This window comes from Carassius carassius, chromosome 26, assembly GCF_963082965.1.
Source record: "Carassius carassius chromosome 26, fCarCar2.1, whole genome shotgun sequence".
Lineage (NCBI taxonomy): Eukaryota > Metazoa > Chordata > Actinopteri > Cypriniformes > Cyprinidae > Carassius > Carassius carassius.
In genome coordinates, this window is record NC_081780.1 from 4,638,584 (window position 1) to 4,654,122 (window position 15,539).

The 15,539-nt window shown below is 37.9% G+C and overlaps 1 protein-coding gene across 1 annotated transcript; it reads right to left on the bottom strand.

Moving 5' to 3' along the window:
* Positions 1–1,411: 1,411 nt before the first annotated feature.
* On the bottom strand, positions 1,412–12,733 carry lta4h (leukotriene A4 hydrolase). The gene is made up of 19 exons (XM_059510777.1): positions 12,528–12,733; positions 11,445–11,575; positions 10,787–10,907; positions 9,710–9,778; positions 9,457–9,561; positions 9,325–9,377; positions 8,161–8,233; positions 7,221–7,361; positions 5,911–5,934; positions 5,730–5,800; positions 5,524–5,635; positions 5,231–5,375; positions 4,562–4,665; positions 4,243–4,313; positions 4,104–4,158; positions 3,906–4,001; positions 2,187–2,269; positions 1,999–2,103; positions 1,412–1,835 (listed from the first exon to the last, which is right to left on the bottom strand). Exons 1-19 carry the CDS (start codon positions 12,681–12,683, stop codon positions 1,718–1,720), a joined length of 1,833 nt encoding a protein of 610 aa, XP_059366760.1. The 5' UTR covers positions 12,684–12,733; the 3' UTR covers positions 1,412–1,717.
* Positions 12,734–15,539: the final 2,806 nt, after the last annotated feature.

Genomic DNA, 15,539 nt, shown 5'->3' on the forward strand with positions numbered 1-15,539 from the left:
GGTTTGGAACAACTAGAGGGTGAGTAAATGACATAATTCTCATTTTTGCGTGAATTGTCCCTTTAAGTGGAATTGGAAAGCAACAAGTGGAATGTGAACCCATAACAGAAGCAGAGCTCTGCGACGTGTGGACAGACATTCACTGCATTGATTTTATTTATTTTTTTATTTTTTCAGGCTGAGAAGAATAACCACAGCTGGATATCGCTCTGGGACAAACCTTCTTTCACACACATCACAGTTATCCAGCTGGGATCAAACCAGCAACCCCTGAAATTTGCACCTATTTCTTAAGTCTTGCTTCAGGTACATACTTAATAACACAAAGACATTAAGAATATAAAAACACCTGAGTTTGCATAGAGCCTAGACTATAACAGATGAGTTTGGGCATCCCTAGACTATAGCATAGAATTCCTTTCAGTTTGAGCCCAAGTAAGCCACATCCCTCTGAAGCCACAAGTGTTTAATGATTTGAAAGGTCTTTATGCCCCCTAAGAGACACTTTTCTGAGGTTAGCTACAACCTTTTCAGAAAACACATCTGAAAAACACATCACAGTCAGTTGCTGTGTCTCATATGGAAGGCTGCGCCCTCTGGTGGTCACATTTGGATGTTGCGTTTCAGGCTTTTCCAAGCGAGGGGTGTCTCGGCTTTTCTGAAATGAGGCAGTCAATGGTTTATGCGACCACTAGAGGGCGCAGCTTCTCCAATAAAACCTCATCACAAGAGATCAGCTTTCTCGAGCGAATGGCTTGATAAGATCCTCCAGATGTAGGTAGACGAGCTCATTTAGGACTAATGGGGTCTATATTTTAAAATCAGTTTTATGAAAGCGCAGAAAACTAAGTATCTCAATTCCCTCTTAATAAGATATATTACTGGGAGATAAAGAATGACATTTTTTATATACGGTATATTGATTTTTATATAAACAGCCTGCTATATTGATCTCAGTGATTTACAAGACATAAAATATCATCTTACTTTTTGGCCGTATAACAGCAGCTGCACCATATTCTCACTATATCATTATAACATTAGTCAAGCAAAATACCGTAATGATGTTTACACGTTTAAAAAAAACATACATTTGAACTGCTTAAAGATATTTATTCCCTTGACGAGACGATCCGGTTTACTGCAAAGATCTGTACTATAAACTAAAAACTATTCTAGTAGTCATAGATTTAAGTCGTGGCTGTATGGCTGGGACATTATGAAACTTAATATGAACATTTTAAATGCGCTTTTGTCAGTCGTTTGCAAAAATATTTAAATTGCTCAGTATTCTCAAAGTAAGGTACAACACAAGTATATAATTCAACTTTTACAAACGTACATATGAAATGCATATGTTTATGTGCTGTTCACCAGGATACATGTTGTGCTGGATAAAAGAGCCGAAACCTCTAGTACAGATGAGTTTATTACAGACCATTACCGTGGACACGTCATATAAAGGGACATAGCGGATCCTTTATACTCCATATATTCTTTTTTTAACACTGAAATACATGATACTGAAAATGCGTGTGTTTTGTTCTAAGCCCTGAGACTGAGACATTAAAAAAAAATACAAGCTTTGGCCAATGAAGAGAAAACCATTCTGCACAATAACTCTTCTGTTCGTGGTGTGATATGCAGTTTAGTATCGGAGTACTAGGTTGACGCATAGAAACACTGCTCATGTATAAAAATATTAGAAAGCAGCATTTTAGCCATCGATTTTCAGATCTTTGGCCACCATCATGGCTGTGACGGGGTGCAGCGCTCCACGGTGCTCCTTAAAAGTCTTCACTGCCTCGTCACTGAACTTGGAGTTGTAAACTTCCCTAAAGGAGAAAGAGAAAAGGAGGTTAGCAAGTGCACGTTAAAATAGCCTTGATGAGCTCTGGACACTTAAAAACAGAAGTGTACATGGTTGCTCGCTGTTGCAAAGAAATTACATAAAATATGTATGACTATGGACTTCTCTAAACAACTGAATGAATTCACCTGAAGAGTGGGCGAGTGAATTTCATTCGGCCCTGTTCAGTAGCCATCTTCAGCGCCAGGGGAACGGCTTCCTCCCAATGTGCCCTCACACAGATGCGCAACCACCTGCATAAGCAACCAATTTTACACCATCAAATACTGAAATATGTAATCATATAATGAAAAAACCACAACAACAGGGTGCTTACCTGAAGCGGATCTCAGCATTTTTAACATTGTTCAGCTGATAGACCTCCTGCATCTTCTTCACATGGGACAGAGGAAGGGGAGCCTGGAAATATGTGAAGAAAACAGACACATTTTAAAGGGTTAGCTCACCCAAAAATGAAATTTGGCCCATAAATTACTCACCTTGAAGTCATCCTAGGTTTATATGACTTTCTTCTTTCAAATTAATCTAGTCAAAAGTCATTTTAAATATTGTCTTTGATCTTTCAAGATGTTTGATGCCATTTAGCGGGTGTTACACTGCATCGGTTCATGAGAAGTTTAATAAAAATAAAAAAAAAGTGTCTCACATGGCTCTGGGGGTTAAAGGCCTTCTGTAGCGAATCAATGTGATTTTGTAAGAAAAATATCCATATTCAAAATGTAATAATTACTTTAATCTAGCTTGCGCTCACTGTTGTAAACAAAGCAGTTCCAGGGGAATGAGATACAGTATGAGGTCGGTGTTGTGCATGTGCTGGTGAGTCTCGTGAAAACCAACGTTTGTTTACAGGAGCAAAGGAAGCAAAGTTTCTTTACTTTAGCAAAGGAAACCCAGTCTCCTCTTGGCTTATATCGAAATCCCCCGACACTCTACTTTACAAATCCTCGCTTTGTACTTTCTAATTAGTGACCGTTGTTTTGTTTTGATCTCTCCGCTGCGTTTCTGTGTGTGTCACTTCAGAGCGGCATGCACAAAGCTGACCTCATACGTCATTCACCCGGAACTGCTTAGTTTACAACTGTGAGTGCAAACTAGATTAAAATGATTATGACGTTTTGAATATGGATATTTGTATTACATAAACACATCGATTCGCTACAGGAGGCCTTTGTTCACCCCCCGGAGCCATGTGAGACACTTTCTTTTTTAATGGATGCGCATTCTCATGGACCGATGCAGTGCAACACCCACTGAGTGGCATCAAACATCTTGAAAGATCAAAGACCATTTTTTAAATAACTCCAACTGAATTCATCTGAAAGAAGAAAGTCATATACACCTAGGATGATTTATGCAGCACTAAATGTGTTTTTATTACAGCATCACTTACATAGCTCTGCAACAACATACTGAGACATTAAGACTAAATTAGATTTCTACATCAAATAAAATTTAATTATATAGGTATCTACACAAAGATTAAATATTGAAATACAATTTATGAAATACATATTTTGTAAATCACATTTAAACAAAAATGTGAACATTTCATGCTTAAGTGCCATGCACTCTGTAAACTAGATTTTTTTTTAATTTAAAAAATAAATATATAAAGGGTCAAATAAAAAAAAATAATTATAAAATAAACATTTAATATTTAAATAAATTATAAATTGAAATATCACATTTATATAAAATGCAAACAGTTCTGTATTATGTTAAACTGTAATTTAGGTTTTTACATTGAAAAAATATGAAAAATATTGAAATTGTAATTAATTAAAAAAATAAATATTAAAAAACAAAAGTGCACTTTGTACATATATATATATATATATATATAAAACCCCCCCTCTCTCTCTTTCTTAGTCATCTTTTTCACATTTTTTTTTTTTACAGTTGTTGCTTGTGACTCAGGAAGTGCTAAGGTCATTGCTAGGATGTTCTTGACAAAAATATATATTGTTTTGATACTGTAGTCTCTAGACATGACTTGGGTCCCTCCTTCAATTTAGGATTTTAAAGTATTTATTACCTCTTGGAGCAACAAAGCCACAAACTCAATGAGCTGAGGAGAGTTGAGTTTCTTCACGTCTGCCTCAATGAAACTTGCCAGGTCTTCATCTTTTGCCTTAACAGAGAAAGAGGAGGTTTAGCCTTAAACTCAATGTTATTTAGAGAAGCTTCACAACTGTGAAAGGCTTTGGTGTGGTTTAATAGGAGAACGGCTCACTTTCACCCATCTCTGGCACAGAGCAGTGCAGGCATCTGCCATAGAGGTATCATACCTGTGCACAAAGAGGACAAGTTAAAATCAAATCACACACACACACACACACACACAAACTCCAAACGTGTGCTCCAGTGCTCACTGTGGTTTGACGGGGGGCATTCCTGGAGTGTGCATCCATCCATTCCAGTCCACTTTATTCAAGATGTCCACCTGACAAAGAAACAAACAGAGACATTTAAACAGGAAATAGAATTGGTTTTAGAATTCTCACAGGAATTTTGGTTGATCCCATCATGAATGTTTCCAATTTACTATTATTATTATTATTTTTTTTTTAATGACAAAAGACAAATGATTATACAACAATTTGTATTCCTATATTACTGCGCAATATATGGCATCTTGCATACAATAATTATGCATTTATATGTTCAAGTACAGAGTGAATCAGTTCTCACCTTGTCTTTGAAGTAAGTGAACAGATAGTTCTTCCATTCCTCTGTGGTGACACTGCCATAGGCAAACAGCTGAATGTAAGACTTCACGAAACCCATGAAGACCTCTGGAATTAAAGGCAGAGAAAGTATTTTCCTTTTATTGGTTTAAATATTTGTTAGATCTTTAAAATGCTTATTTATTTACACATCATTTTGAAGATATACATGTTGTATATATATATATAATTATTTGACATATATTGTTATATAATAAATATAACAATTATAATTAACTTTTAGCTTGCTTTAAGTATTTTAAGATATCTTTAAATATTTTTGAAAGTATTTAAGTATATTTTATTGGTTGTATATTTATTTAAATATTATATATTATTAACATAAATGTTATTGTTGTTGATATTGTATATACATTCCGTCATCAGGGAAAAAGTACTATGAAAGTCAATGGATATCATCCACTATTTGGTAACCCACATTATAAAAAATATATTCCTTTGTGCTAAACAGATGAAAGAAACCAGTTTAGAGGTTTGGAAACTCATGAGGGTGAGTAAAAAAATAAATAAAAAATTAAAATGACAGAATTTTCTATTTTTCACTTTAACGCTTGACCTACTTTAAGCAGTATTGGCACTTTAAACTGGAGAGGAGAAATCATTTTGTGTGTACCTGGACCTCCCATCAGTTCCTCCAGATGATAAAGCAGAGCGAATCCTTTCTCGTAGGGCACAGAGGAGAAGGCTTCATCCACGTCCACCTCATGCAGACTCGGGACCAGGTTTGTGAGCACATTATTCGCTCCAAACTGTTTGACCTACAAAACGATACAGCAGTGACTTGATTAGCCAGTAAATTGCATCAGGATTTCTAAACAGAAAATCACCAAATAGACAAAAAAGTAGTTGACATAATTTGCATGATTTGAGAATAACAGTTAAGTGTGAAATGTATGTGTGACTTACAGACTCTTGAAGTTCTTTCCACCCTCCGATGCCTTTAAACTGCCTGAGCTGTTCACTCTCCATACACCTGGCAATCATTCTCTCGATGTACACCGTATGACCCTCATTCAACCTGCAGAGAAAGACTTCATTTGTTACAGGGGTCATATCACAGAAAACAGGATCTTTCTAACTTCTGATCGGCATATTCAGTGTGTCTGACTGACCAGAAATGCTCCCAGGTCCTATTAGTCACCAGGTTTCCCGTCCAGCTGTGGGAGATCTCATGAGCAATGACCTGCGGCAAAACCAAAAGCACAGAGTGCATTCAAATTAGTAGAAGATATGTGATTTAGAACAAATTCACAGTCATTAACCTAAAAATGTTTTGATGCACGGATTACTTACACCAGCGAGGGATCTGTCTCCAGCCTGAAAAACACAACGAAAGAGTAAGACCATCAACAATATCCATATATTCACTCCATATATTTAGTACCTTATAACAATGCAACTAGCTAATTTTGCACACAAATTGATAATTTGCACTTAATATTTGTATTTTAAACCTTCTCTGTAAACTGCCTTTTTATATCGTATTAACCGTCTTTGTTATATCATTTTTTATATTTTAATTGCCTTTGTTATGTTATTTTAATTGTGTAGGACTACAGATGGAAATTAGCATAATGCTAAATCTGGTGCAGCCATCTTTTTTAATGTAACTGCACATTGTCCTGATATAAATAAACTAAACTACAAACAAACACTAGTTTTATTACTTTCATTAAGTTTTAAATATTTTATTTATCTTTGTTTTTACACTGATGTGGTTCTGGTATATTGTTCTGTTAATTCATTAAATAATGCATTATAAAACAGATGTATATTCTATAAACATGAACAAAATTCAGGGTTATCACACTTTTTGACGAATGAATTTGACCTCTCCGGTTGAATAAGAGCAATAAGTAGTGAATTAATATAGAAGAGAAACTTTACTCAGAAATATACATTTACTTTAGAAATATGCATTGCTTAGCATTAAAATATAAAACATTATAATATATTATATAATATAAGTATCTTGCTTTGGCTGCATTTTTAACAAACAAAATAAAGAAAAAACTATAATATTATGAAATATTATTACAATCTAAAATTTGTAAAAATAAAAATGTTTTATAAAATGTAGCTGAAGCTGAAAGCTGAATTTATTCATTCATTATCCATTACTAAAGTCTTCAGTGACATGATCCTTCAATCATTTTCTTTTTCTTTTCATTTGCTGCTCAACAAACATTTCTTATTATTATTAATGCTGAAAACAGTAGTGCTGCTTAATATTTTTGTGTAAACCATTATACATTTGTTTTATGGACAATAAATAGAAAGTTCAGATGGAAATCATTTATTTCATTATAAAAGACTTACTGTCACTTTTGATCAATTTAATGCATCCTTGCTCAATAAAAGCATGAATTTTTTTTTTTGTTAAATCATCTTGAGCCCAAACATTTAAAATAGTGTATATAATGTTGTAACACATTTATTTATGTGTTTTATACTGTAAGTTTACAGGACCTGTTCAGAACCTACATAGACCGCGATTGAACACTTGTTAACTTTAGTCTCTAAATGTGGCTTTGCATGTCTGTGTGAACACATCTAATAGTTGCAGAAGGCTGCGTATATTTATGAAGAGGAATTTCACGGACCAGTACAGTGGGAGTGACAAATGTGAGGCAGGGGTTCTCCATGCCCCCGTAAGGAAAAGATGGAGGCAGCACCAGGAGATCATATTGGCCCCACACATACGGCCCTGCCAGACTCTCAGCCGTCTTTAACATGGTCTCAGTCTGATGAACAGAAAGCAGCAAACAGTGTTATCTGTTAGTCATATTAAAATTAAAATGCAAGCAATGCATGTTTAGTGGTGTAAAATATGTTTATCACAATCTGTCTTAAAGGGATAGCTACCCAAAAATGAAAATTGTGTGTTTTGATTTTTAACTGAAATCATTGGTCTGTCAGTCTTATAATGTAAGTGGATGGGAATCACGGCTAAAACATACAATAAAACAAAAAAACCTACACAAACAAAACCAAATTAAACCTCATGGCTCGTGACGATACATTTATGTGTAAAGACACAAAACGATGTGCAAGAAACTGAACAGTTTTTATATAGTTTGTTACCTCTGATTCACTCAACGTGCAAACTGTTCAAACTCTCCTGAGCGCGTTCTCAAGCAGGCACGTGAGGAGTCGTCTTCTTGCTTTATGGCGGATCGCAGACTAATAAATGCATTACTGCCACCTATCTCTCAAATCAACCATTGACACGCTGTCTACAATCTCAATTAAGAGTGTCAATAGTCCATTTGATAGATAGGTGGTGGTAATGCACTTATAAGTCTGCGATCCGCCATAAAGCAAGAAGAAGAAGAAGAAGAAGTAGAGGCCTCACGAGCCTGCTTGAGAACGCGCTCAGGAGAGTTTGATCAGTTTGCACATTGCGTGAATCAGAGGTAAAAAACTATATAAATACTGTTGTTTCTTGCACAGACAGATCGTTTCATCTTTGGGTGAACTCTCTCTTTAACATTCAAAAGTGCCGAAAACTCAGTCTAGAGCATCAGAAAAGAATCCTCTCACCTCTGAAAACTCAAACGCTGCCTCATCCACATACTCCTTCTCAGACCAAACTCTAGATCGGGGACCAATTTCCCTGTAAACCACAAACAAAGATCATTTACACCTCATCTAGGAGGCGTGGACATAGATATTAAATGTTTGGAATTATTAAGATTCATCTCTTATGCTCACCTAGGCTGCATTTATTTAATTAAAAGTGCAGTGAAAATAATAACATTGTGGAATATTTTTACGATTTAAAATAACTTTTTCTATTTTCATTTATTTTCAAATGCAATTTATTCCGGTGATCTCAAAGCAAAATTTTCAGTGTCACATGATCCTTCAGAAATAAATCTAATGTATCTACTTAATGCTCAATAAACATTTCTTATTTTTAAAAATGTTGAAAACAGTTGTACTGCTTAACATTTTGTTCTGTTGCATATATATTATGCACTACCATTCTACTCAGCATGAGTAAGATTTTAAGAATTCAATACTTTAAGCAAGGATGCATTCAATTGATCAAAAGGGACTTTCTATCTTTTAAACATTCCATCCACAAACCAGTTTTAAACTGATGAACTAGATCCATCAACTGTTTTCAACACTGATTATAACATGCTGCTGGCATGATCTGCCCAACTCTGCCCATCTCTTCCATCTACACTTGAAACTCTAACACAAGAAATATCTATTCTATTTCGATTCAATCTACTTGTTTTCTTTTTATTTATTGCTACAGTATATGTACTGCCATGTACGACTAACCAGGACTTGTCACAGCCCTTATATATTGTTGCTCTTTTGTGGATTTGCTCCTGTTGTCCTCATTTGTAAATCACTTTACGGTAGATAAAAGGATCTGCCAAATGATCAAATGTAAATGTTAAAAATAAAAAAGAAATTCATAAATTAAAAAAAAAATCTTCATTGTTCCAAACTTTTGATCACCAAACATAAACATTTTTCCAATGTTTTATGGCCCTTTTGAATTAAAACAAGCTATGTTTGCTACTATACCTATATATAAATGACTTATTATGATTGGCCAACCAATGTGAATGTGATATACATCAGCCACAACTGAATGCTGAGTGCTGAATATGTAAATATGTTTGTTCATATGAAAATATGAGCATGGTTCTAAAATCAAAACTGACAAAACAGAAAGAAGATCACCTGCTTTCCAAAGCGCCAACAACAACAGCCATGAGGTAAGAGGGCATTGGGACCTGCAAAAAAAGAAAAAGATATGAAGACAGCATTTGGAAAAACAACTGTTCATAAAAAATAAAAAAACGTGACGCTGACCGGCTGCCTGAAGCGATAGATGACCCGGCTGCTGTCGCTCGGATCTGGTTCCTGACCATCACGCAATGCACTCATCAACGCCACCAGCTCTCTGGGGACAGACACCTGAGACACAGAAAAATGTTCCAGTGTTACCGGCAGAACAACTGTGGATTTTAATGAGTTTCCTTTTAGTTTAGATGGTTTTGGCATGCACTTCAGTGCTGCTTCATTGAGTATATAATTAGTTCTTCAAGCAATTCATGCATGTTACCTGGGCATAGTAAGTGTGCTTCACTGATGGAGTGTCCTGACAAGGCACCATGGTCCTACAGTGAATGGCCTGTTGTAGGTAGAGACAGTCAGAGTAGATATAAAAAAAAAAAACATACAATATTTATTACATGCAATGTAGTATGCTCATTAATTGAAAACTACTACTATAAAAACCCTGACTGATGCAATGTTTTTTCTAACAAGTAAAAGGTTGGAAACATTTGTTTGGTCACATTGCAAATGCATAAAAGACGCCATATTGAATGTTAATTACACCAAAACTCAAGTAATGTAATGACTGCATAAATATTAATATTTCAAGGAAATTGCACATGAACCACAAGTCTTCACACACACGTGCTGTGGTGGTAAGTGTGATAAGATGAGAAATGGTGACCAGTAGTGGTGAAAAAAAAAAAAAACGGTACACACAATAAATTGAATCTGAGATTTTGGATGATTGTGATGTCGTAGTCCTATGCAAACACAAAGGTTTAGAATTTGCATTCACTTTTAAGCCTTGTGGTATAAAATCAAGTGATTTGAAAACCTATAACTACTTTCTGATGTCTTATTGCATTTGAACAATCAAATGCATACTTTTTTTTTTAATCAAAATGCCATCTTGGCAACATAAATGCAGCTAGTTATGTCTTAAGTGAACATAAACAGCAGGGACAATATCAGATTTGTGTCAGATTTTGGACCTGTGCATTAAGTCTTAAAGTGACAGCAGCCTAATATACCTGCTGCTGTTTGTGTCATTTAATGTTAATCAAAAAACCAAAGACATTAAAACAATGTCTAACATTAAAAATGGTATTGTATATTAAATTTATACAGGTAAGTTTTTATTGCTGTTGTTTCTTTTCTTCTTTTTTTTATCTTATGTGGTATTTCTTATTTATGGTAGACCAATAGAGCTTGAGGTTTCCAGTTAGGTCCATTTCATTTGTGTCTTTATTTTATTGTATTTATTTGTCCTGTTGCTTGTAATTAATTTAAATTTTTAATAAGTAATTAAAAATAGTGATAAAAGTTTTGGTCACATCACCCACTCGTAGCGAGGACATACCTGGCACTGGCTGAAAAGGTATGGATGTTTTTTCCCAGCAGTCTGTTTGGGGGTCAACCACTGCAGTGCTGTAGCACTAGGAGATGTCTCATATTCGATCTCCACAATCACATGTTGCCCACTGAAACACACACAGATCATTTAAATACAAGTTGGGAACAATGAGGAAAAACTTTGCATCGAAATTAACAGGACTGTCAAAGTTGACTTGACAAACTCATCTAGAGAGTGAGTACATTTTCACCCAATTTATTTTTCATTTTTGGGTGAACTATTCCTTTTAAATGAATGCATTCAATTAAATGATTCCATTTTTGTAATAATATAATATAATTTGCATAATAAAAAAAAAAAAAATATATATATATATATATATATATATATATTGTATATTGTATATATATATATATATATATATATATATATATATATATTAACTTTATAATAATTAAATATTTTTCCTTTGGGGAACTTGGTTAGATCAAGCCAAATTTAGCTCACTGACGATAACTTTGTTCGCAAAACATAGCATGCATTTGCAGGCATGTTTCACAGTGCATTTATCTTGGTAGTGAATCACTTAACAGAAATAACTTAAATGTTAGAAGTAGAAAACCAAACTGCTTTTTCTTAGTACAGAACAGGTTTGTGTCAGTACCGTGAGAGTTCAAAAGGCAGAGTGATCTCTAGTGGGGATCCCTTAAATTTATGCTTAGTCCCCAGAGCAAACTGCGCAGCCTGGCCATTTGCAGAAACCTTAAAGATCTTCAAGTCCTTTGAGTCCAGCGTCTAGAAAGAAGGATCGAAAGTGAGAGTGAGAGAGAGAGAGAGAGAGAGAGAGAGAGAGAGAGAGAGAGAGAGAGAGAGAGAGAGAGAGAGAGAGAGAGAGAGAGAGAGAAGATATAAATAAAACAATATATACCTAAATCTGTTAGAAAAATAGATATAATAACACAAGTATATTTACGGTGTATGGTTTAAGGTTGCAAACTTCATGTTTAAATAGGTGTGACTTTTGATATTTAATAGTAGGTATTTTATGGTTGAGGTCACATCTTGTCAAAACAATTCATGGAAATCCATGTTTGGTATATTGGTTTTCACTTCACACCTTTGAAATGCAAACTGCATAGCAGTTATGTAAGCTTAGATTTATCTTTATTAAGTGCACCTGTACAACAAGTTCAGGTAAAAGTCTATCAATGTGATCTGGACGATCCTGAAATCAAAGTTCAGATCAAGTGCAGTAAACCAGGTACACAGTACGTGACTAATAAACCTCATTAATGATGAGATACATTTTACATTAGTGACAATATGACAAGAAAAAAATACGCACATGCATTTGCAAACGTTGATGGTTGAATAAACGTATCAAATTTATAAACAACACACTTTGAATGCGATTAAATGTCATCAGGTTAGGCTGCGGATTTAAATACAGTATCAAGTTCAGGTAGATATGCAACCCCACTGTTACTGTAAGATGAGCATATTTTACATGCATGGCTAAATAAACCGTCTTTATAATTAAATATTAGTAGCTATTAGTAGCGATCTTTTTCAAGGAACAATCCATTAGATTCTAGTACTTATTACAAATGAACTAAAGCAATAATAACAATGTAAAAGCATACAGCACACTGCATCTTACGCACACATAGGTGTATGTGATTGTGAGGTGTAGTGATTAAGTCAAGCAAACACAATGACAGCTTTGATGAACCAATGAAAACTGTACCAGAGAAGCGAATTTATCCTCCAGAACTTCCACAGTCAGGGCGACTTTTCCTTTGAGCACGTGCCTGTCAAAGTCAACATGGTAAATGAGATTTAAGTGCTTGGTGGCGCACTTGGAGAGAGAGGAAAATGAGCTGGGGTCTGACACAGGAGCCATGGTTGAGACAGAGAACACTCCGCTCGTGCTGCGAATGGATTTTAACCCACACACATTCACGTAACACCGGTCGGGTGAACGGCATCATGGGAGTTGTAGTTCTTCTGAGCTACAACCATGGCGAGAAAGATGAACTACTGTCCTCTAGTGGCTGAGGGTGTTCATATAACTCAAATATGACCGCAAACGCAACCGGAAGTAGCTAATACATTGTATGGGTCAAAATTATAGATTTTAAGTAAAGATTTTAGGATCGAGAGAGAGAGAGAGAGAGAGAGAGAGAGAGAGGGAGGGAGGGAGGGAGAGAATCAAGAAAGCAAGAAAGAAAGAAAGAAAGAAAAAGAAAGAACATCTCGGTTACGTATGTAACCTTGGTTCCCTGAATAGGGAACGAGATGCTGCGGTGACGTCACCACGTATGGGAACACCTTCGGTGTGACGAATGTCTGAAGCCCTATACCATCCCGCCAATCCTATTGGCCAAATAGCGCGTGGCACCGCCCAGTCATGCGTAGGCATATATATACCTGGTGCCGCGCGCCATTTACCTCAGATTTCATGACGAGAAGGGAAGAAAACTATCAAGGTACGGCACGGCCAGAACCGCAGCATCTCGTTCCCTATTCAGGGAACCAAGGTTACATACGTAACCGAGATGTTCCCTTTCATAGGTCACTTCGATGCTGCGGTGACGTCACCACGTATGGGAACGCTATACCATCACGCCTGACGTACCTGATAGCTTGGATCCAAGGAAGCATCTGCTCAAGCGGAGAGAACCCGGGAGCCAGGGGCCATCCTCACATCCAGACTGTAAGACCTGATAAAAGTGCTCGGTGAGGACCAACCTGCCGCAGCACAGATATCATCCATAGAAGATCCACTGAGAAAGGCTTGAGAAGAAGCCACTGCTCTTGTGGAATGACCTTTTACTCCTAAGGGCGAAGCGAGCCCGCGCGCCTCATAGGCCAAGGAAATAGCCTCCACCAGCCAATGGGACATGCGCTGTTTCGTAACTGCATGGCCCTTATTCTTATGTCCAAAACAGACAAACAGCTGGTCAGACTCACGCCATGGGGCAGTGCGATCCACATAAGTCTTCAACGCCCTCACAGGGCAAAGACTTAGATCTCCAGACTCTGTCGCAGCAGGAGAAAAGGCCTCCAGGACCACCTGCTGAAAATGAAAAGGATTAGACGCGACCTTAGGAACATAATTAGGCCTAGGTCGCAACAACACTTTCACAGAGCCTGGTGCAAACTCCATGCACGAGGGTGAGACAGAGAGAGCCTGTAAATCCCCAACTCTTTTAAGGGAGGATAAAGCCATGAGAAGAAGTGTCTTAAGAGACAGGAGCTTATCCGATACAGTTTCCAGGGGCTCAAACGGATGCCCTGACAAACCCAGTAACACAATGGATAAATCCCATGAAGGAACTCGCACAGGGCGGAAAGGCCTCAACCGTCGCGCACCCTGTATAAAGCGAGAAACCAGTGGGTGACGACCCACTGAAACACCACCTATATGCTCATGGTGAGCTGAGATAGCTGCCACATAAACCTTCAAGGTGGCTGGTGTCAATCCCTCCGAAAAACGGTCTTGAAGAAATTCCAGTACTGAAGCCACAGGGCAGTAAACTGGATCCACATCATGAGTTTCACACCATGTCATAAACAGTTTCCACTTGAAAGCATATAAGCGTCTCGTAGAAACTGCTCTAGAGTTCAATATAGTCTCGGTAGTTTCAGCAGAAAGACCGGGACATATCAACTCACTCCGCTCAGAGGCCACGCCCACAGGTTCCACAGATCTGGTCTGGGATGCCAGATCCGTCCCTGTGCTTGCGATAATAAATCCCGTCTGAGGGGAATCTCCACCGGAGAGCCCGCTAACAGATTGATGAGATCCGCAAACCATGGCTGTGTGTGCCATCGCGGAGCCACCAGCAACAGCTGTCCCACTCTGTCCCGCCGTATTCTGCATAATACCGCTGGGACTAGCCGAATCGGAGGAAACGCATACAAGCTGGTCCTGGGCCAGCTGTGAGCTAGCGCATCCAGACCCAGGGGTGATGGAGGGCTCAGGGAGAACCATAGCGGGCAATGCGTAGTCGTGCTCGACGCGAATAAATCCACTTCCGCTTCCCCGAAAATATGCCATAGGTGATTCACCGTTTGGGGGTGTAATCTCCATTCCCCTTGTTCCAGAGTCTGCCTGGATAATAAATCCGCTCCGAAGTTCAGTCGTCCGGGGATGTGAACAGCCCGGATCGACAGAAATTTGTCGTGAGACCAAAGAAGAATCCGCCTTGCCAGTCTGCACAGAGGGCGAGAACGTAATCCTCCCTGATGGTTCAGATAAGCCACGACCGCAGTGTTGTCCGTTCTGAGAAGCACATGACGGTCGGTCAGTAGACTCGAAAAATACTGGAGAGCCAGAAAAACCGCCAGTAATTCCAATTTGTTTATGTGCCAGCTGCGTTGTGCCGCTGTCCACACTCCGTGGGCTGGGCGCCCCTGACAAACAGCTCCCCACCCGGTCAAAGACGCGTCTGTCGTGACAGTCTCTCGGGAAGCACAAATTCCCAGCCGAACCCCGGTGAGGAGAAATTCGGCTGATGTCCATTGCTTTAACGACATCACACACCTCCGCGTCACCGAGATCGTTCGATGCGGAGAACAACGGGGTGAAATATTCTGTCGTTTCGTCCACCACTGAAACGGGCGCATGTAAAGCAAACCCAGGTGAATCACGGGAAGCGCCGCCGCCATTAGACCTAGTAGTCTGAGGCACAGTCTCACTGTCACTGTGTGACCCGCCCTGAAGTGCTGAACGCATGACATAATCGACTGAGCG